The following is a 22,073-nucleotide window of genomic DNA, read 5'->3' as shown; positions in this document are numbered from 1 at the left end:
ACAGGAAGAGCCTCTCTGAGCTGGTCTGTGGGAGGAGCTAACTGCACAGGAGACCCCCTGCTGTTGCCAAGGTAACAACTCTGTATCACTGATTAGACCCCAGCTACCAGAGAGTACAAGCAGTGTTCCACAGATCAGGGGGAATTACTGTAAAGTATGGTGTATATGTGTCACATTTATTAGTTATACTGATCAGGAGGAATTACTGTAAAGTATGGTGTATATGCCACATTAATAGTTGTACAGATATAGGGAATTACTGTAAAAAAATGATATATATTATTAGTTGCTGTGCATCATGTAAATGTTCAGCAAATCACAGTGGAAGGGTAATTGTACAGTTGAAATATGTACAACAGTCTGGCGCATCAGGTACCTATGAAAAACTGCCATGTTTAAATTTTCATTTAATTTTAATTTATGACAGGATCAGTGCAACATTAATAACATTTGTCAACGTGCCAGAATTAGCCAGGGAGGCTCATTTTCATGTGCAGGCTGATCCTGGGCTGCATGTCTTTGGACTGCGATGCAGTTCATATAATAATGTACAAACAGATAATAAATAATAATAATAATAATAATAATAATAATAATAAAGCTTAGAGCTCACGCTGCTGTTCGCATTCACTCTGTAATCAAAGAAAGACCACTACGGCAAAAGTAGATTTTAAAAGCTCATTTTTATTTTACCATACATTACAGTAAAAAGAAATGCATTTAAAAAAACATCTGCACAGCTTTTTTCAAATTTAGTTTTTAAAAAAGAGGGAAGTATGAAAAGATTGCGTCTCGCGCACAGTGGTCTGGAGCAACCCGCTGATTAGTCGGCGGTTACTCAGCGATGGCGATCGGACGGAAGCCCCGCCCAGCTGCACTGCTCTGTACCTTAAGCCCCGCCTCCTGGCCAGCCTCGATGGCATGGTGTTTTACAGAATAGGGGGGGGGGGGGGGGGGGGTGGGGTGGTTCATCTCCTCCTATGTGCGGTGTCCCATTGGGAGATTCATTCCAAACACGCCTCCATGGTAATGGCGAATTGGACACACTATCACCGGGGGGGGGGGGGGGGGGGGGCTACAATTAAAGAAAACTACATTTCCCAAGGAGAGTATATAAATCGTTTATTTCCTCAAGAGTGAGAATGTGATTTTTTCTGGTGGCTGGTGTGTGATGGGTGGAGGCAGGGTTCAGGGTTCAGGGTTCAGGGTTCAGGGTTCGATGCCCCTCCCTGTGCAGCGTAACCCCCATACGTTGGGGGGGGATTAGCACCTAGCTGTACCGCCATCTCCGCTCATTCAAACAGCAGTGACACAGCGCTCAGGATTATCTGCTAAACCCGCCAATTCCCTGCAGCAGTACAAAATAAGACACAACCTCCTGACTCCTCATAGAAAAACACCCCACATTTCCACAGTTAAAACTAATTACAGCCACATGCAGACATTATTTTCAAACTATTAATTGTAACACTGTTTAAAAAAACATTTTTAAAAAGGGCATGTGTTTATGAAGCACTTATTAAAGTCTTTATTAATCTCTTCCTGCTGGCACTTGGAAAGATTGTCACTCATCAAGATTGTACTCTGTCTTATTGCATCAGTAAATACACATTAGGTTTTTCCAAGGACCACTTTCAGCAGGCCTAGAATATTACTTCACTGATCAGATTATGCAGCCCGTCTCCTTGCATCCTTTTTGGTTGCGTTATTTTTTATGTTTCTGTGCTGATGAACTCCAGTCCTCCAGGCTCTTTCTGAGCATTGGTGGTCAGCTGGGCTAAATCAGCACAGTGTTCCTTCCCAGCCCCACTGTCTCTTCCCTTCTTCCACTAACCGAAACTATTTCTATACATTTTCCAAGTATTTTCATCAAAATAATAAAAAATAATAAAAAACATTATGGACAGTTTAAGTTAGCTACTGGAATTTGTTGGAATAATAAAAAGCACAGGAAGTAATCTAGCTCTTAGGAACAATTAGAGAAAAAACCATCAAATCTTCCCCCAATTCACTGTCTCCAGTACCCCCCCCCCACCGCCCCCAGCAATGTTAGTTTAGTATGACCCGCCTTGGCTCCGCCCTTTCCTGTCCATATCCGCCCCTTTCCTGCACATGCCCCACCCTTTCCTGCCCAGGCCCCGCCCCTCAGTGTGCGGCATCATTCTCAGGCAGCTCGCCGTTGCCATGAAGCTCGTCCTCCGTCTCCTGGGGACTCCACAGGAAGGAGAACCAGCTGCTCGATGTCTTCATCTGGCGCCCCGCGCCCCCCCCACGCCCCCGCTTCACCTCCTATGGGGGGGGGTGCGGAAAGGGGGGGGGGGTGTGGTGGAGAGAGAGAAACGGGGCAGAACACGACAGTTATTTCACCATTCTGCGGAATACTGAACGTAAACCCCATATCCCCACTGCTGACCCCCCCCCCCCACCTGCGCCCCCCATGCTCAACTGCCCCCCCACTATACTCACCTGCCCCCCCCTGTCCAGCCAGGAGTCGAACTCATCGCTCATGCGGCGCAGTTGGCGGCCGTAGCGCTTGGCGGCCCACAGGGCGGCGGGGGCCGACTGGGACCGCCCCCGAAACGGCGCCTCCTCTGACCCCGCCCCATCCCGGAACTCCGGCTCCGCCCCCCGGACCGCCGAGGACGCCTCCGATTCGGACAGCACCCGCAAACGCCCCCGCTTCCCCCCTGGGACACACCATGAGGGGAGAGAGGAGGGGGAGTCAGGAACACGGGCCACATGGTATCATCCAGCGCACACCGACAGCCCTAACCCTAACCCATTACACGCTTTACAGCATCACTACACGCTTTACAGCATCACTACACGCTTTACAGCATCCCCCTACGCGCTTTACAACATCACTACACGCTTTACAGCACCACTGCATGATTTACAGCATCACTACAGGCTTTACAGCATCACTACACGCTTTACAGCATCACCCACTACACGCTTTACAGCATCACCCACTACACGCTTTACAGCATCCCCCTACACGCTTTACAGCATCACTACACGCTTTACAGCATCCCCCTACATGCTTTACAGCATCACTACAGGCTTTACAACATCACTACACGCTTTACAGTACCACTGCATGATTTACAGCATCACTACAGGCTTTACAGCACCACTGCATGATTTACAGCATCACTACAGGCTTTACAGCATCACTACACGCTTTACAGCATCACCCACTACACGCTTTACAGCATCGCTACACGCTTTACAGCATCACTACACACTTTACAGCATCACTACACGCTTTACAGCATCCCACAACATGCTTTACAGCATCACACAACACGCTTTACAGCATCACACAACACACTTTACAGCATCACTACACACTTTACTGCACTGATCCAACACCTGGAGGGCCTCGGCGTCAGCAGGTTTAAGTCTAGCGCTGACATCTGAGCTGCCATCACAGGGGCATTACCCATAATCCCCTTCTGAGCCACTCAGCGCCTGTCAGACCGATGTCCTGGGATGACCCCAGGCGACCTGGGCCTGGGACATGACCCCCCGTGGCTGTGTCAGGGTGAGGACAGAGAAGGGGTCTGTATCTGACGGGGAGGCACCTGTGTAAAGGTAACCACGGCAGCCGCTCCGGGAGCATGACCCAAGTCCTGTGTGAGGGCTTCCGTTCTGCTGCTTATTTTACAAGCTGCCAGATCCGCATCCAAACTAACCCTTCATCTCTGCATTAACCGCCAGACCCGTCTCCCCGGCAACCGCCAGAGTAATGCCCATCTCACCTGGCGGCAGGCTGTGGGCGTGGCCGAGCTCCGACTCCGTCCCAGACAGGGTGTCTGATTGGTCGGAGTCTTCCTCATCTTCTAAGGACACCGGGGCGACGGGCGAGAAGGAGAGGATGTGACCTATGGTGACATCTTGACGGAAAGCACATGGGCAAAGCAGGAGGAGAGCAGGACCGGAAGCAAGGTGAGAGAATAAGAGTTAGCAACAACCTTCCGGAAATGTCGCGCTTTAGCAACACATTCAGAACGTCATATACATTTTATCGTCAAAATGCTGGATAAAGTGCTGGATTCCAAATGGCCACTTTGGCTCATGCAACCGTAATACATTCAAAATGGGTTCAAATAAATGAACCTTATCAGTTTAAAGTCTACTTATAAAATGTACATCCTTCAACAATATATATTGGCACGTTTAGTTTAACACTGTAGGTTTAACATGTGATAATACAGTAACGAGCGTTAAAAAAAAAAAAAAAAAAAAAAGGTTTCTTTAAACCACGTAGAAGAATATCAGTAACAGAAAGTACAAAAAATGTTAACCGAACAAATGCGTGCAATAACCTTCGAAATAACTGCCAGTATAAATGCTTAGCCACCAGCTTATTCCGTGCTGGTCTGTAGTACGCAGCGAAAAATACCTATCAATGCTGTGAATGTCAGTGGTACGGTGTTCTATTCCGCTAATCCGCTGTTTCAGTGGTCGCTCCTTTTTTCGCTACCGTTTGCCGGGTTACTTTTTAACTGGTTGGCTTCCACTAAACCAAGCAACCCACGATAGGTAGTTGCCGACCGATTCACGTGCAGGCACGTTTATAAGCACGCAATACAGTTGATTAAGTACAAACCAAGACTAGGGGTTTAGAAAATGTTGCAACACTCTTGAAAAAATAAGAAGAGGGACATGAACTTACTTCTTGAGCGAAGAGACGAATAGTAACTCGGCAGGATCATGATGGGCTGTCCTCCTCCTCGAACTGATGCAGAAACAACAATTGCCCCGTCTTTATTCTGTGCAGTTTTTGTCCCCGTTTAACCCCGATTTATAGACTTAGCATGACACTAGCGCGACACCCGAACAGGACCTCTCTAAACCCGGAGCTAGCCGGCTAGCAGGCTAGCCAGACCGTGGTTACGGCTACACCCCATGCACGCTGTCAAACCGACTGTTTTACGAACTGCTTCGCTCTTCCTGGAGCGCTGAGAACTGATAACTCTTGTCTGCTTGCCGTAAGAAGCCGTGCCTACAGTGAGAGGAAGCGCCAAAGTTCTGCACGGAGTTCAGCGTTTTCGCCTTGCGCTTTCAGACGGGATGCTCGATCGGTCTTTTTGTTCGCCTCTTGTTGTTGTTGTCTGGGCTTGTGGCACACTGCCTCGCAGATCTCAGCCAATCGGATCACGCCTTGCCGTGTTGTTATACTGACCAGGACCAATCAAAACGCACCGATAGTGGACTCTGATTGGTCCTTTCGGGCAACGTCACTGTTGCGAGCGGGACTCGGCTCGTGCACGCTGGGATCTTGTTTTGATTCCAGTATTGTGTGTTGTCGGCGCGCACAACCGTGCCAACACTTCGGACCCCAGTCCAGATGAAAATTCATTATGTTTTTGTTCGTGGTTTGGACGTATTTATGCTTTTGTCAATACTTTCATCTGGATTATTTAAATGTAAAATACGGCAGTGTTTTCTTAATATGCCCCTACAAATGTAAGTTGCACTATAAAACAAATCACCAAAATTATTCTGACTTTCTAAATTGATGTCAGTGAAGCTCGGCTTTATAACAGACATTAATCAGCCCAATTACTTTCTGTGCTAAATTAAAAGATGCATTTGCATTTAAATAACCAAGGGTATACCAGGGAATATGTCTAGTGGGATCAAAACCATTAGAACTAAATGTTCCAAAAACTCAACTGAAGTTGTACATTGCCAGCATGCCCATTTTCCCAAGCAATTTATCCTACATATTAAGAATTAATTAACTTAGATTTAAAGGTACATGTTTTTAGTCTATATGAAATTGTGGAACTCTACACCAGTAAGATTTGAATGTAATAGCAGTGTCCGTGAAGAATTTGAAGGACAAATCCGCATATAGGCATGTACACATATGCATATACAACATGGCTGCCAAACTATGTGACCCAATCATGTAGTTCAGTCTTAGAGACTGTGCAAGTCATACATTAGGGAAGTGGTTTTCAAGCATGTTTACATTTATTTGTCGTTTTCCCTCCAGCATATTTGGAGTCATATATAAAAAGGAAGTTATAGCATCTGTCTATTTAAAATATTAAGGTTATAAGAAAAAGAGATGAAGAAATCACTTTAAATCAACTGAAATTGTTTGCTATCCATAAATACTTTTTCTCATAATGCCCAACATGGCTGCCAAGGCACATGACTGAATCCATTTTTAATATCTATTCATGGATCAAGATATTCTACGATATGAACGTCTTTGTAAGATGATAGATCTGAAGATTGTACAAGTCACAGATCACAAGAAATGGCTACAAGCACACAAACCTAAGATAAGATAAGATAAGATATACTTTTGAACCCCGTGGGGTAATTTGTCCTCTGCATTCGACCCATCCTAGTTACTTAGGAGCAATGGGCAGCTAAATGTTCAAAAAGGAACAGTGACTAAATTAATTCACTACCACGGTCACTATTTTGTTCATCCTCCTTTGACTTTTTTGAGATCAAAGTTCTGATAGGTAACCGTCAGAATAATCACCATCAGGTGAGGGGGAGGGGGATTTGGGTGGGGGGGGGCTCACTGATACCATTCAAGCGCTCCTGGACCTGAGGAGCTCCCCAGCATTCGCAAGGGGATGATGCTTTTTCAAAAAAATTTTTACAAGAGTGTCACCTCTTCAGCACCACACCTGCCCTCCAGGACTCTTAAATATCTCTCTTCTTATTGTCTTATTGCTTCTGAAGAGCGATATAATTCAGTGACATAACTTCCTCGTGAGTTTGCAGTGAGCGTCTTATGACTTACGGAAACGGCGTAAAATGGTCGTGAATTTGTGTCCCCTGCAGTCCTGAGTATCGCACAGTTACTGCGTATATATATTTATATAGCGCTTTTATCCAAAGCGCTTTACCATTGATGCCTCTCATTCACCAGAGCAATCAGGGGTTAGGTGTCCTGCTCAGGGACACTTCGGCACGCCCAGGGCAGGGGGATCGAACCGGCAACCCTCCGACTGCCAGACAACCGCTCTTAGGCCGTAAGGAAAGGTTTCTGTTTCCAGATCAGTGTGAATGTTCGGAGCGACGGGGTTTTCTCCTGTGGGGCTGATTGCTCCTAACGATGCCATTAATTACAGTGCAGGCGTCACGGGTACCAGCGTGCAGTTGTACCTCTTTAGGGACGATCATTATAACGATATTCTCAGGCTCTTTAGGGGCTGTGTTCTCTGTGCCAGTTGTGTGTTTCCCGGCGCTGATTTGCTCCCGGTTGGTGATGCCAGTGTGATGCTGCCGTACATTATCGTTGCGTTCGTCCCCCGGTTAGGACAGTTAGGTCTGTGAGAATGTTTATGTTTTTTCTTTTCCGACCGACCCCCAGCCTTTAGGAGTGTGTGTTACAGGTGTTACAGCCCCGCCCTTTTGGGCTCCACCTGGGTTCTCATTTTCCCCAGGTGTGAGTGCCCAGGTGATAGCCCTGATGAGCAGGTATGGACAGTTTTATGGAAGATTTATGTGCATACAAATCCTGGGACAGTATTTTGTCTGTCAGTGTTACAAAACCTCTAATCACTGATAACTGTGAGAAATTGTGAGTCCCCCCCCCCCCCCCTTTTCTCTTGTTCTCTCTTTGCTCACACAGGCATGAGTCGGAGGAAGACTCTTCATGCGCGGCTCAACAGGTGAGCCGCCAGCACCCAGTAAACCAGCAGAGGGCGCTGGTGAGCAGTGAGGCAGTGCCACCCTGGCTGGCAGAAGCCCTCCCTCCCCTGGCGACGCCAGCGCCAGTTACCTGAAGCGGGAGCATTCCTCCGTCTGTCCTCTGGCAGCTGGACGAGTGACAGGCAGACATTGTGGCAGAACCTAGCAACAGCCTAGCAACAACATCGCTGCGACTGCCGCCATCACCTTCTCAATGTTCATTACAGAGATTGGCCAGGAAGGACCCCCCCCCCGTTCCCAGTCTCTGAACATAAATGTGCTCTATCCGGGGGGCGGCTGGGTGGGATGTATTGTGCCATTGGGTGAGAGGGGAGGCGGGGCTTGCAGACAGACAGGCGTATCAGCCTGTCCCGGATGACTCCTGAGGCCTTATATATGTTTCACATATTTCCCTTCTCGGCTCATTCGCCTTCCCAGCCCACCAGGCCAGTTTGAGATGAATAGATCAGATTCCTTTTCGGTGGAGAGTGTACAACATATTGCGTGCTGTGAGATGGGTACCTACTGCACATGTGCAGAAATCCAGCGCTGCCCTGTTTTGGGCATTAGTTGCTGCTTGTGCGTATCGATTGGGCGCAGGCTGGGGAAATGTCAGACTTAAGGGCGTGAGCAGGAAAGGGCAGTGGTGTGTAACTGAAATGGGCCCAAAGAACAATCCGGAAAAACATTATAACACATACATAATAATAATTCTCTGTTAGTGTTCAGGAATGGGAGAGATTGGAGCCAGTATGCACGCTGAAGAGGGAGGTGTTAAGTCTGCACTGGGTTAATGGTTCGTTCAGAACACTGTTTGATTGTGTTGTGATCGTTCTGTTAAGCCTGGCTGTGTGTTGGTCTGAGTGAAGTGTCTGGGAAGTGAAGGTTTGTTGAGTTAATGCCCTGACTGTGTCTTGGACTGATTATTAAAAACATAATAGCTGGCTTTCAGTTTCAGTTCATAAAATAACTTAATTATAGTCTGCAATCTTTTGATGTTGACTGTGAAAGCCCACCTCTTCAGGTCACATCTTCTATTATAAGACCACCGCTCCAGCACTGACTCAGTTCTAATGACGGGTGTAGTTGGCTCTGTTCACCACCAGGGGGCAGGGCCGAGGCTGACCTGCGTCGCTGAAGCAGTGAGGGCTGGTGAGGTGCATCAGGGCTGGAGGAATATGAAAAACAGTTCGTCATACCCGCCAATGACAGAAGCGCGCCAAAAATAGAAATGCACTATTATATGAAACAATTGAAAAATCAAAAATCTATTTTTGTTTATTATTTGAGTGCTGCTGATTTCTTCCACTGTGTGAAAGGACGGAGTATTCATCCCTGCACTTAAAGAGCCTTACACCCTTTTATGGCCAGCAGAGGGAGACACACGTCTGGATATGAACATGTCTCAGTCTGTGCTCAGTTTAAACACGCATACACACACACGCATGCACACACAGACCCATGCACACAAACACATGTACACACACACACACAGATGCAGACACACACAGACACAGGCACACTTGCGGACACACACACACTGTACATACATACACAGATACAGGCTCACACACAGGCAGACACACGGACACACACCCATGCACATAGACACACACAGATACAGGCACACACACACACACACACACACAGTACAACTGTCTGTGTTCTGTTTGCAGACAAACACACACACACTCTACACCTGTCTGTACGTCAAGTTGAATGACAAATTAATGTCTGGATGGATTACTAAATTTAATCTTTTATATTATTATTATTTTTTAATCGCATTGAAGAACCAGCCTGCTTTAATGAATATTTCTTGATTGTTTTCATAGACTGAATCTGATTTTGGTCTTGTAGGAATTTATTTATTTTGTTTTGTGCTGCTAGGATACCACACTGATGCTGATACACACTGGTGAGTAAAACCCAGCATCTGATTGGCAGGCAAACCTCAGATCCCCAAGCCCCAGATTAGACTTCCGTAGGCCATGAGACTGCATGCGCTTTTAATTTGAAGTTTGTTTGCGCATGTTTACCCACGGCAGACTCACACGGATATCTACAGTTAAATAATTGAAGGCTCTGAATTCGCCGATCGGCGTTAGAGCGAGCGGGCGATCAATATTTCAGCGTCATCCCAATTCAGGAGCCGCCCGGAGCGTCTGGCGCCCCCCGCGGGAGGTGACGCACACGTGCGGGTCTCCGTGTCCCAGCGCCCCCCGCGGGAGGTGACGCACACGCGCGGGTCTCCGTGTCCCAGCGCCGGCCGCTTCACGGCGTCGCGGTGTGAGAGTAAGGCCCTTCGACGCTCGCACGTCACTAAAACTGAACTTTGCCTGAGCATCTTTATCTCAGAGGCGTTTCGTTTTAAGTTGATTCTCGTGTATAAGCCGTGTGTATTTTATAGGGGGAGCTGGTGGGCTTGGGTTTCATAGGGGGAGCTGGTGGTTAAAAGCATCTTCCTGACGCAGCGCTGGGATCTCTGCACAGCGCGTGAACCAATCGCACTACATGGGCTTCGAGGGCTGCTCTAGCCATCAAACATTCATACGGTCTCTTCACATGCTCTTTTTTCCTCTGTAGTTTACATCAGATTCCACTTTTGGCCTGGTTCAGCCCAGCCCGGTTCAGCCCAGTTCGCCCCAGCTCGCCTCAACTCGGCCACTATGAGGGTCAGTCTCAGCAACTCGGTTTTCCTACTGTCAGATGCTCCGTACAGCCAGAACTGAGCCTGAACAGTGTGTGTGTGTGCGTGCGTATGTAAGTGTGTGTGTGTGTCTGTGTGGAAGTTTGTGTGTACTTTTTTATGTAATGAGGAATCAGGGATTGATTTAAATCCAATTCAAACAAATGTATCACTGTAAACTACACTTAAGCACTAATTATATGATGCTGCTGCCAACTTTGAGTTGTGCCGGGACCAAAGCCAGTCTGCAGCAATGCAAGCTGCTAAGAAAGCAGAATGAACTGCTTGGGTTGTGTTCACTGACGGAGCTCCCCTCCGCTCCAGTAACTGAAAGGGATATGTGGGGTCCCCCTCCCTGCTCCCCCAGACCCGTGGGGTCCCCCTCCCTGCTCCCCCAGACCCGTGGGGTCCCCCTCCCTGCTCCTGCAGAGTCGCAGAGTCTGCTGCTGATTTTGGGGTGTAAAGTGAGGGTCTGTTGCTGATTTTGGGGTGTAAAGCGAGAGCCTGCAGTTCCTCCAGCTGTCGGAGGCCAGGGCTGCACACCCTGACATGAGTAGAATCAAAAAGCAGGATCCTGCCCTCTCCTGTAAAGGTCATACCAGCAGGGATATAGATTAAATTTAGGGTACTGGTGACCCCCATCCTGCTCCACTGAGAGTTTTGGGGTACAGGTGACCCCTACAAGCCTCAGAGAGAGTTTGGGGGTACATTAGACCTCAACAAGCTCCTGGGAGAGTTTGGGGGTACAGGTGACCCCTAGATGCTGCAGTGCTGGGGCACAGTTTCACATTCAGAATTTCAACAAAAACACCATACAGACAGACTGTGTTCTCAGCATCATAGTACACACCAGGTATTCCTGGGCTGAGACAGTGTTACACTGTGGGGAGGTTTTATGAGTTGACTCTTTAGAAAAATGTTTTTTTATTGAATCATTGTGTTGATTTGTTTGTGTCCATATAGCCTGTGAGTTCCATTTCAGCCTCAGTTCTTCCTAAGTCAGCGAGTCGTTATGTAACCGGTAAGCGCTCGTAAGTACCAGACAGCTGCTAAGCAACCGCGATATCACCTGCTCTTGCTGCTCGTTTGTCGGCAATTAAATAAAAAGTATGTTGTTGTTTTTTTCCCACTTTAATCACAGAGACCGACGCACAGATGGACATCCCGTATCCCATTTCTGATTTACCCCCACTGCAGGTGTTCTGCACCTCCACGCACTCCCATCCCACTACAGAGGGGATCAGCTCTGTCTTCCAGAAAAAGGTAAAGATTTCACTCACAACTCAGGCACCCCACAGGAAGTGCCCCACAGGAAGTGTCCTGGACCTCTTGGGCGTCTGCAGAGTCTCTGCTGTAGGGAGAACACTGGTGGCACCTGGGAGATGTAGTTTCAGGGTATTGTTTACTCTTTCAGCATTGCCGCGGCGTTAGTGATTCAGGAGATGGGGGCAAGGATCAGGGTGTGGGTGTTGTGTGAAGGAGGGGGGGGGGGGAGGGGAGGGGAGGGGGTATAGACAGGGGAATTGCGCAGCCCAATTCATCTTCTAATCAATCAAACCTCTAATCAATCAAGCTCAGCAATCAATACTGCCACAGGCCACTGCCCTGCTGAAATCCGACTCCAGTGAGCAGGATGGGATGAAGGAGGGTTTCTCTCTCTCTCTCTCTCTCTCTCTCTCTCTCTCTCTCCCCCCCTCACTCTTTCCATCACTCTCTCTCTATTTCTCTCTCTGTCTCTCCTTCTTTCTTTCTCTCCCTCTCTCTCTCTCTCCCTCTCCCTCGCTCTGTCCCTCACTCTTTCTCTCCCTCTCCCTCTCTCTCTCTCCCTCTCTCTCTCCCTCACTCTGTCCCTCACTCTTTCTCTCCCACTCCCTCTCTCTGTCTCTCTCTCCCTCTCTCTCTCCCTCTCCCTCACTCTGTCCCTCACTCTTTCTCTCCCACTCCCTTGCTCTCTCTGTCTCTCTCTGTGCCCTCCATACAGCTCTAATGGAATGTGTGTGTGAGCACTGGCTCATAAATATTAGGATGCGCTGTGCATTAGTGTGTGTGACTCATGTGTGACAGTGTGTGTGTAACATGTTTCTTGGTTACATATACTGATGACTGCATGGAGAGGCTTCTTTGTGTAATCACATTAAATGCATAACGTGTTACTAGTGGGATCTAAGTGAACTAACCAATTTTGGAACATCTCTTAAATGCTTCATGATGATAAAGTATATCTCTTAACCAATGATGGAGAGAAGAAAGGAGTGGGAGAAAAAGAGAGAGTGGGAGAGAAAGAGAGACAGTGAGAGAAAAAGAGAGGTAGAAAAAGTGAGCTGAATCTCAAAGTTTCCTTATTTAGCTTTTACTCCCACAGTTTATTCACTGACTACTACAAAGTACTCAAAACCATCTCTTTCTGTTTCTATGGCGACAGAAAAGTGAAACAAAAAATAAAATAAAATCTCCAGGTTTCCCCGCTAGATATTATGAATTAAACACCGGCTGCTGTTCAGTAGTGGGCTCATAAGTTACAGGGTAAATTTTTAATCATGTGCTCTCATACTGAGGGGCGAAATCAAAGGCTCCTTTAATATCGACTGTAAAAATTAATCAAGTTCATAAATGCAGTGACTCTCGCACAGACTCAGCCATGGTGCATACTGCCAAAATACTGAACCAAAAAAAACCTCCTTAATTATACCACATTTAATTAAGATAGATTTGTTTCTACTTCTGCAAAGGTCATGAATGCGCATAGACACCTATGCAGTTGGGAAATTGTCAGACTGTCGAAAGCCAGACATTGTAATTAATTTTTTGAGATTTATTTTGGAATAGAGGAGCAGTGGGATTTCAGTCATCATGTTTTACCTGTGTGATCGAGCAGCAGCGCCCCCTCTGGTGGATCGGTGGTCTGCAGTCTTACTGCACCAGCTGCGCATGCAGTGCTCCACTGATGCAGTGACTGCGCGGCTCAGCTGCAGACGGATATGGTAGGCAGGAGCATGGACTGTGCTAAGGAGCTCTCGCTGTGCCCTGCTGTTCTGTAGACTGTGCTCCAGCTGTGCTGTAAACTGTGCTCTGGACTGTGCTCTCGCTGTGCCCTGCTGTTCTGTAGACTATGCTCCGGCTGTGCTCCGGCTGTTCTGTAAACTGTGCTCTGGACTGTGCTCTCGCTGTGCCCTGCTGTCCTGTAGACTATGCTCCGGCTGTGCTGTAGATTGTGGTCTGCTGTGCTGTAGACTGTGTTCTGGCTGTGCTCAAGCTGTGCTGTAGACTGTGTCCTGGCTTTGCTCTGGACTGTGCTCTGGCTGTGCTGTAGACTGTGTCCTGGCTTTGCTCTGGACTGTACTCTGGCTGTGCTGTAGACTGTTCTGGCTTTGTTCTGGACTGTGCTCTGGCAGTGCTCTGGCTGTGCTGTGGACTGTGCTCTGGCTGTGCTGTAGGCTGTGCTCTGGACTGCTCTGGCTGTCTCTGCTGTGCTGTAGACTGTGCTCTGGTGTGCTGTAAACTGTGCTGCAGACTGTGCTCTGCAGGTCTGCGGGCGGTTCTGACCCAGCGCCTCACACACAGGCCCATTTCCCTGCTCTGGGAGTGTGCGCTGGGGTCCTAATAAGTGGGATTTAATTGAGCCGCTAATTCAGTACATATTTGCGCTTGGCATAAATGAAGGGGCATCTGCTGTTAGTCCACAGTGGAAACAAAAACATATCTGGGGAGTTGTCAGTGCCGACAGAAGGATACATGATTTAAACAACTTAAACCGACCCTTGTAAAAAATATATTAACACCATATGTCAGTAGTCAGTAGGATGCTATTCATTTATCCTATTAATTTGCTTATTATCCATTAATTGGGTACCATTGGGACAGCTGCCGCGAACGTGTTTAAAGTGGAAAGGGTGCGATTGCAATAGGGCAACATGCAATAAATTCAGCTTCTTATGTATTAACATCTGCCCTTCTTAATTAAGCGCTGCGAGAACAAAAATTACCGAGGCGTGGCGCGCGCCAGAGGCCCCGGGTGCTGCAGCTTCAGATGGCGCACAGTACGCCATTCGAGGCCACGTTACTTGCGCTCAGGCGCAAACCCACGTGCGCCTTCCGGCCAAGAAGCACTGAGAACTATCTGCGACATGCGCGCTGCACACACAGAGACCAAGATAAATGTGGGGTTGTAGATTTAAAAAAAAAAAAATAAATAAATTGCGTTACTCGCAATTTCATTCGTTCCGCTGCTCGGTTTTGGTCCCCCTGCGCACGAGGTGTCCGGCACGCGAGAGCGCCCAATTGCTAATGCCCAAAACTACCTTCCCTCCCTCCCTGCGGACACCGCCGCCGCTGCGGGTGAGAACGTCTTGTTTGCTCATTTGTGCAGGTCGTGTTTTCAGCCAAACGTTGTCCGTCGAGAGACGAAACTTCTATTAACATATCTTCCTTTCTCCCTCCCTCTCTCTTTCCCGCTCTCCCCTGCTCTCTCCCTCCCTCGCCTCTCCTGTGCTGTGATGCTGATGAGAATGCATCGTTAGCGTCTTTTCAGGCAGTCGGTCGCGCTATCACTCACTCCCTCTCTCTGGATATCTCCACCTCCGTACCTTGCTCTCTTTATCTCCCTCTTACTCACCGCGCGCAGCACATCTCTCTGCGCACCAGGCTTTATTCGAGACACGTTGTGGAAAACGGCTTTTTAAAATGTCTGTATCTTCTTTATTCCCCGTAGGAATGTAGTTTGGGGGAATAAATGCGAACGTTTTTGAGTGTAGGCAAACATTCCAAGAGAATGCGAAGATCTTACTTCCCCAGAAATACCTGACAAGCGTCGAAACAGGAGCAAACTCACCTTTCCAATAGTCTAGACTTCATGCACAGCAGCCTTTCATTCAGCGCGAGGCGTTTTGGAAAAAGCTTTTGGGATTCAGCAGAATCATCGAATATGTGGACTGCAGAGTTGAGACAATTGAATGTTTTACGTTAGAAAGCCATCGCATTTTCACACAGTCGCCGTGGCGCTGAACGAGAAGAGAACGGAAAACAATCGCTGATCGACGTGCCAATTAAATCTGCGGTTCGCCTCGAGATCTAACGGCTCTACCGTGGGCGGCATACATGTGTATCTTTTGAAGAACTGCCAGCGCGAGGAGAACAACGTTCCCAACACTGCGAGTACAGAGAGATTTCCACTGCACCGCTACGGCAGCGCGCTGTGCTGAGGCGCTCTCACTCGCTGCCCCGTACCGCGCCACATCAGCACAAGAGGAGAGGAACAGTCGGGACGAAACGGGATACCACCCCAAAAAATACGCCTACGGTTCTGTGAGTACAGGCGCAGTAGCGCGAGGTCACTGCAGACACCCACTCACCTGCTCTGCGTGCCCAGCAAAAACACGCGCACGCACGCACACACACACACAGCGCACAGGCACACGAACACACACACACGGACACACACACGCACACACGCACACGCACGCACACCGATATTTTTGGGCGAAAAGTATTTAAGCGATCAGAACATAACGCACCGAACTACGGGGAATATGGGCATGCTAAGTTACAGCGAGTCAAATTGAATTTAAATGTACTGCCTGAATTCAGTTATGGATTGCATACTTAATGCTCTAATGCTGGCTGGTAAATATGTGTACTGTTCCAGTTCTGTGTAGTACCGCACCCTTTCACCCACCGCAACAGATTAACACCTGGGAACGGCGCTAGCATATGGCACATTGTGGGAAGTGAATTAGGAAATAAACGGATTATCGGTAACTGTACAGGCTGTGCCGCGAAACTGCACATTTCCTCGCGCCCGTGTTCACCTCTGCCAGTAAAACAAGTTATCTCCTCCGCGAAAATCCTTTTAAAGGGCTAAATCCATTTATGTTTATTGCAAGGTGTCAGGAGGAAGTCTCGTCCGCCCCTCCACCTGTGCCGTCGTTAAGGGAACGGATCGCCCACCCGTTTTTGGGAAGAGTAACCCTCCGGGGAGACGCCCCCACCCTCCCGCTCCGCCTCTCCGTCCCCGGGCGGCGTCAGAGCCTCCGTCCTGCCATGTGCGACCCGCGCGGGGGTAAACCCAGCCGCTATTAGCACCCCCGGCATCGATCGCACGTGTCCCGCGGGGCAGAGCGCGATTCACGCCAGTTCCTCGCGCGCTGAAAGGAAGGTGCGGGTAAGGATAACTGCTGCGGTCGCTTTCGATGTTTACAAGAAACAATGGATTAATTCCGTTCCGTTACGGTTTTATTTATTTGTTTTCTGCCATTTCTGCGGTTTTATGGGTCTCATGTCTGCCTTTTATGATTTCTCTAAGTGTTTTTGCACACGGCTCCATTTTATCCATTTGCTTTTTTGTGGTTGAGGGGTGTTATTTGAATAGATAAGGTGTTATCTGCATAAAAAAAGTAATTTCACTGGTTTTACTTTTCTTTTTAATGGATTATTTTATTTTGAAGAACCTATTCTCAGGCAGTCGGAAGCACTCCGTAGTATGTAAGACATTATTGTTTGTGTGCTTGTGAGTGTGTAAGTGCAAGTGTGTGTGTGTGTGTGTTTTCTGTGTTTGGTATATAGTTTCAAACTGCAGCAGTGTGAAATGTGAAATATGGGCATTCTAGATTTTGTTGGTGAATTGAGAATTACAGGCGAGCAACTGCCAGTTTAAACCATCCTAAACTCCACAACCCTGTACAGTCCCAAAACCCTACCCAGGGCCCCACCCCTGCCCCTAATCCTGTACCCGTAATCCCGTACCCCTAACCCTGTCCCCCCAATCCTGACACATTCCAGCCTCTCTGCTGGAGGTGGTGTCCAGTTATTCGCACACCGTAAATGAGCCGAGTGTGAAAGCTGAATGCAGACGTACATTCCGTCAGAGTGCCCGGGGGGGGGGGCGTAAAGATGGTATGAAACTATCCTTCGCTGAAAAAGAAACCTCACAGGTTCTTATGAGTGGGGTGCAGGGTGTATCAGGGGTATCAGGGGTAAGAGAGCTCTGCAGGGAGGCCATCGCTCACCTTACTGCTGTTTGCTGGCTGCGTCGCCCTCTGGAGGCCAGTGTGGCGCACTGCGTCTGCTACCTGCGCTATTAAATAATTTCAAACAGCTGTTCAGATGGCAGCGAGCAGGGTTGTGACAGATGTCTGGCACAGAGCTGGGCTTTCCTGCGGTACAGCACAGTGGCTCTGGTTGTAACCTGAACCCCCCTGTCTTCACTGGCAGTGAGAGAATGGTGTGAAATGTTGGCTAGTACGTGTGAGTGTTTATGTCTTTGCTTATGATTGTGTGTTTTACCTTTCGTGTGTGTGTGTCTGTATGTGTCTGTGTGTGCGTGTGTGTGTTTGTGTGCCTGTGTCTGTGTGTGTCCGTGCACGCATGTGTGTGTGTGTGCCTGTGTCTGTGTGTGTGTGTGCACACGCACACGTGTGTTTGTGATGGGCAGATGGGTTCAGTGAGGGCATTATCAGGGATGAAAGTGTGGAATCTGAGTCCTTTGGCGAGATCTGGGATCTGTAGTCTCTGCTCCCATTGGCGGTGAGCTGCTGAACTGTAATTTTATTTCTTCGCTGTTTCCCGTTTTCCCCTCGCAGAGAGAGAATGTATCCAAACCCCCCTCCTGCTCTCTGAACAGTGCTGTCCTCAGGGCTTCGCTGAGCCGAAGGAGGGAGGAAAAAACCTGAATCCAAAAAAGAGTGAAAGGGTGTGACTGGGATTTAAACTCAGACACATTACACAGATTATTCTGGTGACATTTCCACCAGAAAACACTCCCGCCAATCCAGAAGCTGTCATGTGCTACAGCAGTGGAATAATAATAATAATAATAATAATAATAATAATAATAATTAATCATTATCTATACGCATTTATTCCTGGGTTGTGGGGGGTACTGGAGCCTATCCCAGCATGCACTGGTTGAGAGGCAGGAATACACACTGGACAGGCCACCAATCTATCGCAGGGCAAACTCACCATTTTAATATTAATAATAGTAATAACAATAATCCTGGAAGTAATGCCTGTGTAAAGTGACAGACCTAAATATCTGAAATTAACAAAGACAAATGAGTCACAGAAACGAGAAAAGGAAACATTTTTAATTAACAACATTAATTATGAATGAATTAACTCATCAGACGTTGTTCTCTTTCCTTAATGGCAAGTCTTCCCTCCCTTCTTCCTTCCATCCCTTTCATTTCTCCATTCATCCCTTCTTCATTGTCTTAATCAAAGCTCTGGGCCAGGTTGACGGAGGTGCCAGACTAAACCACCCAATCACAGGCCGGAGTGTGCGTCCGTGTTCTATACCCCGGAAAGGATGATTGACAGCCAATCAGAATGTGAGGCTGTGTGGAATAGCTGGGATATTCTCAGGGCATTACCAGCAAAGGGATGAGATTGTGCTGGTATGAATTAGTAAGCTCCTGTTATCTAGTTCTGTGAGAAGCAGGGCGTTTACTGTGCTTTTATTTTGGTCCTCGGTTAATCTTGTGCTGCAGGATTGGGTTTTTTAAATGTCTGAATTGTGTTTGAAACAGTTTGCGCTGCGGTCTCTCTCAGAAGCGGAAAGCCGCTCTGAGTCCCTCTAATGAAGCTGCGCTGTGTTTCCGTGTTTCGGAGGATTAAGGTGTGTGCTATGCAGATATGAGACTGAATGAATGTAGTGCAGGATCAGAACTGACACCCTCCGCCCCGCACGCCCCCCCCCCCCACTCCCCCCAAATCCTCCCCCCTTCCCCCTCCCCCCTCCCCCCCGCCCAGGCTCTCAGTAAGGCTGAGCACCAAGTTCCAAAGTGGCCTCCCAGCCCTGTGGAATCTTCTGGATGTGTTCTGGAATTTTAAGTGTTCTGAAACATGCAGTGTTCAGCATTCCTCTCTTTTCTGTTCAGTAAAGCTGCCTCTCCCCTGAGCCCATGGCTGCCTTACCCGCCCCCCCCCCCCCAGGGGCCTGCTGCCCCTGAGAACTGGGTGTTTCCGTAGCAAAGCAGTGGGAGGGAAAGAGCAGGTGGGCACAGGCAAGCATGCTGGGTGTGCCGGATGTTTCTATGTGTGCGTCTGTCAGTGTCCAGTGGTGCTCAGTAGGGGCCAGGCCAGTGCAGACTGAACACCTCTCTCAGTGCTCAGCGGTGCTCAGTAGGGGCCAGACCAGTGCAGACTGAACACCTCTCTCAGTGCTCAGCGGTGCTCAGTAGGGGCCAGGCCAGTGCAGACTGAACACCTCTCTCAGTGCTCAGCGGTGCTCAGTAGGGGCCAGGCCAGTGCAGACTGAACACCTCTCTCAGTGTTCAGCAGTGCTCAGACTGAACACCTCTCTCAGTGTTCAGTGGTGCTCAGTAGGGGCCAGGCCAGTGCAGACTGAACACCTCTCTCAGTGTTCAGCGGTGCTCAGTAGGGGCCAGGCCAGTGCAGACTGAACACCTCTCTCAGTGTTCAGCGGTGCTCAGTAGGGGCCAGGCCAGTACAGACTGAACACCTCTCTCAGTGCTCAGCGGTGCTCAGTAGGGGCCAGGCCAGTGCAGACTGAACACCTCTCTCAGTGTTCAGCGGTGCTCAGTAGGGGCCAGGCCAGTGCAGACTGAACACCTCTCTCAGTGCTCAGCGGTGCTCAGTAGGGGCCAGGCCAGTGCAGACTGAACACCTCTCTCAGTGCTCAGCGGTGCTCAGTAGGGGCCAGGCCAGTGCAGACTGAACACCTCTCTCAGTGTTCAGCGGTGCTCAGTAGGGGCCAGGCCAGTGCAGACTGAACACCTCTCTCAGTGCTCAGCGGTGCTCAGACTGAACACCTCTCTCACTGTTCAGCGGTGCTCAGACTGAACACCTCTCTCAGTGTTCAGTGGTGCTCAGTAGGGGCCAGGCCAGTGCAGACTGAACACCTCTCTCAGTGTTCAGCGGTGCTCAGTAGGGGCCAGGCCAGGCCAGACTGAACACCTCTCTCAGTGTTCAGCGGTGCTCAGTAGGGGCCAGGCCAGTGCAGACTGAACACCTCTCTCAGTGTTCAGCGGTGCTCAGTAGGGGCCAGGCCAGTGCAGACTGAACACCTCTCTCAGTGTTCAGCGGTGCTCAGTAGGGGCCAGGCCAGTGCAGACTGAACACCTCTCTCAGTGTTCAGCGGTGCTCAGTAGGGGCCAGGCCAGGCCTTCCACGCTTCGCTGACTCCCGTAGCGCCGGCCTCTCAGATGCGCGGATGTGTGATGCATGAGGAATTGCGGCTGCTCCCCGGTAACGGTGCCAAGTTCAGACAGAATGTGTACATACCCAGGGCGAGCCTGATGAGCCCCCCGGGGGCCGCTCTTATAATAGCAACAGTGATGCGCACCAGCGGAAATATTCCACAGACATTCCAAATCCAGCAGATATCTGCTGCCAAGCTTTCTGTCCTCTGTCTGTTCGGAGCCATCAGGAGAGGCAACCAGAGACATTACAGCATTACCATTATACACTAAAAGTAATTATTATTTTTATTAATTTATTTTTAGACGCTTTTAGATTACACGGCGTCTGAGGGCCGCTCGGTGCGAATCGGGCGCTGTGCCGGGATCTTTCACCGCCCCGTCCCGTCGGTTTCTATTCAGCCTGTCCCGCGATCACATGACGAGGCCGGCGGGAATCGGGCGCGGTGCGGATTCTGGCGGCGGCGCTCTCCCGAGCAGGACCCCTCGCCGTTACTCGCTCTGCCGTATCGGGTTCGATTAAGCTCCCCGCCTCACTGCGCTTTTCTCCCGCGCCGCGGGATTCACGCGGGTGGCTTATTCATTTTTTTATGACCTGGTGTTACGGGCAGTGGTTCGCACGCGCTCAGTGCGTTCCCACCCTGCCCAGCGTTCCATGTTCTCTCGGCTCGAGCAGATCGTGCATATTAAGCGACGGTAACGATCGCGGGATCAAAACAACGGGGGGGACAGGTTTACAGAAATAAGAGGGAAGCGCAGCGGGGAGAGCGTAGGAGGAGGAGAGAGACAGAAGAGAGGAGCGAAGGAGGTGGAGAGAGGAGCGAAGGAGAAGTAGAGAGGAGCGAAGGAGGAGAAGAGAGGAGTGAAGGAGAAGGAGGGCTGGCTACTGGAGGAGCAGGGTCCCGAGCTTCTCTCCTGCAGGCGAGAGGCAGATTATTCAGGGATCAACTGTAAGGATGCCGCTGTGGCAGAGAGCTTCTGACCTGCTGCTGTGCATTTACATTCCCCACTGCCATTGGCTTTAGTGCGTGTGTGTGTGAGTGTGTGTGCATGTGTGTGTGTGCGTATGTGTGTGCGTGCGTGTGTGTTGTGAGTGTGTGTGTGTGTGTGCGCGTGTGTGTGCGCGTGTGTGTGTGTGTGTGTGTGTGTGTGAGTGAGCGAGTGTGTGTGTGTATGTGTGTGTGTGCGTATGTGTGTGCGTGTGCATGTGTGTTGAGGTAGCGGTAGAGAGAGAGTGTACAATAAGATGCGTTTATGTCAAAAATGAATCATTTCCTGCAGGAATTCCAATTTTGCATTTCCGGTCCGACTGCAGTAAAGAGTGGTTACCTTGGAAATGAATATTAAACACAGCTGTCCACAGCAGCAGAGTGGATCTGGGTCACCTGCCTGCTCTCTAGCGATAAAATATGGTGTGAATTAAGAAATGGGAGCCATTCCTGCAGCGTTTATAAAAGGTGGGGTGCTGAATTCCTGGGATAACCGCCCAGCAGTGGCCCCCTAAATGTTAACATTTTGCTCTGTTGTCAGCACATAAAATGCTTTCCTGGCAGCAG

The 22,073-nt window shown here is 49.2% G+C and overlaps 2 protein-coding genes across 5 annotated transcripts in view; one reads left to right on the top strand and one right to left on the bottom strand.

Annotated features, from left to right (window-relative positions):
- Positions 1–755: 755 nt before the first annotated feature.
- Positions 756–5,155, bottom strand: LOC118234823 (bcl2-associated agonist of cell death-like). Its single transcript, XM_035431611.1, has 4 exons — positions 4,682–5,155; positions 3,765–3,899; positions 2,467–2,687; positions 756–2,289 (listed from the first exon to the last, which is right to left on the bottom strand). Exons 1-4 carry the CDS (start codon positions 4,719–4,721, stop codon positions 2,146–2,148), a joined length of 540 nt encoding a protein of 179 aa, XP_035287502.1. The 5' UTR covers positions 4,722–5,155; the 3' UTR covers positions 756–2,145.
- Positions 5,156–14,510: 9,355 nt separating this feature from the next.
- The window catches only part of LOC118235092 (sodium/calcium exchanger 1-like), a 40,328-nt gene continuing 32,765 nt past the window's right edge, over positions 14,511–22,073 (top strand). The window contains exons 1-2 of one of the 4 annotated variants that reach the window (XM_035432092.1): positions 14,511–15,664; positions 16,250–16,520. The gene's annotated coding sequence lies outside the window, so the exon portion shown is untranslated. Of the gene's footprint in view, positions 15,665–16,242; positions 16,521–22,073 lie in introns of all 4 variants that reach the window. The other 3 variants (XM_035432091.1, XM_035432090.1, XM_035432093.1) reach the window with 3 other exon arrangements.

The sequence above is a fragment of the Anguilla anguilla genome, chromosome 9, assembly GCF_013347855.1.
Source record: "Anguilla anguilla isolate fAngAng1 chromosome 9, fAngAng1.pri, whole genome shotgun sequence".
In the NCBI taxonomy this organism is placed as follows: Eukaryota; Metazoa; Chordata; class Actinopteri; order Anguilliformes; family Anguillidae; genus Anguilla; species Anguilla anguilla.
Note: the sequence above shows the minus strand (reverse complement) of the source record. Positions and strands in the feature narration are given on the sequence as shown.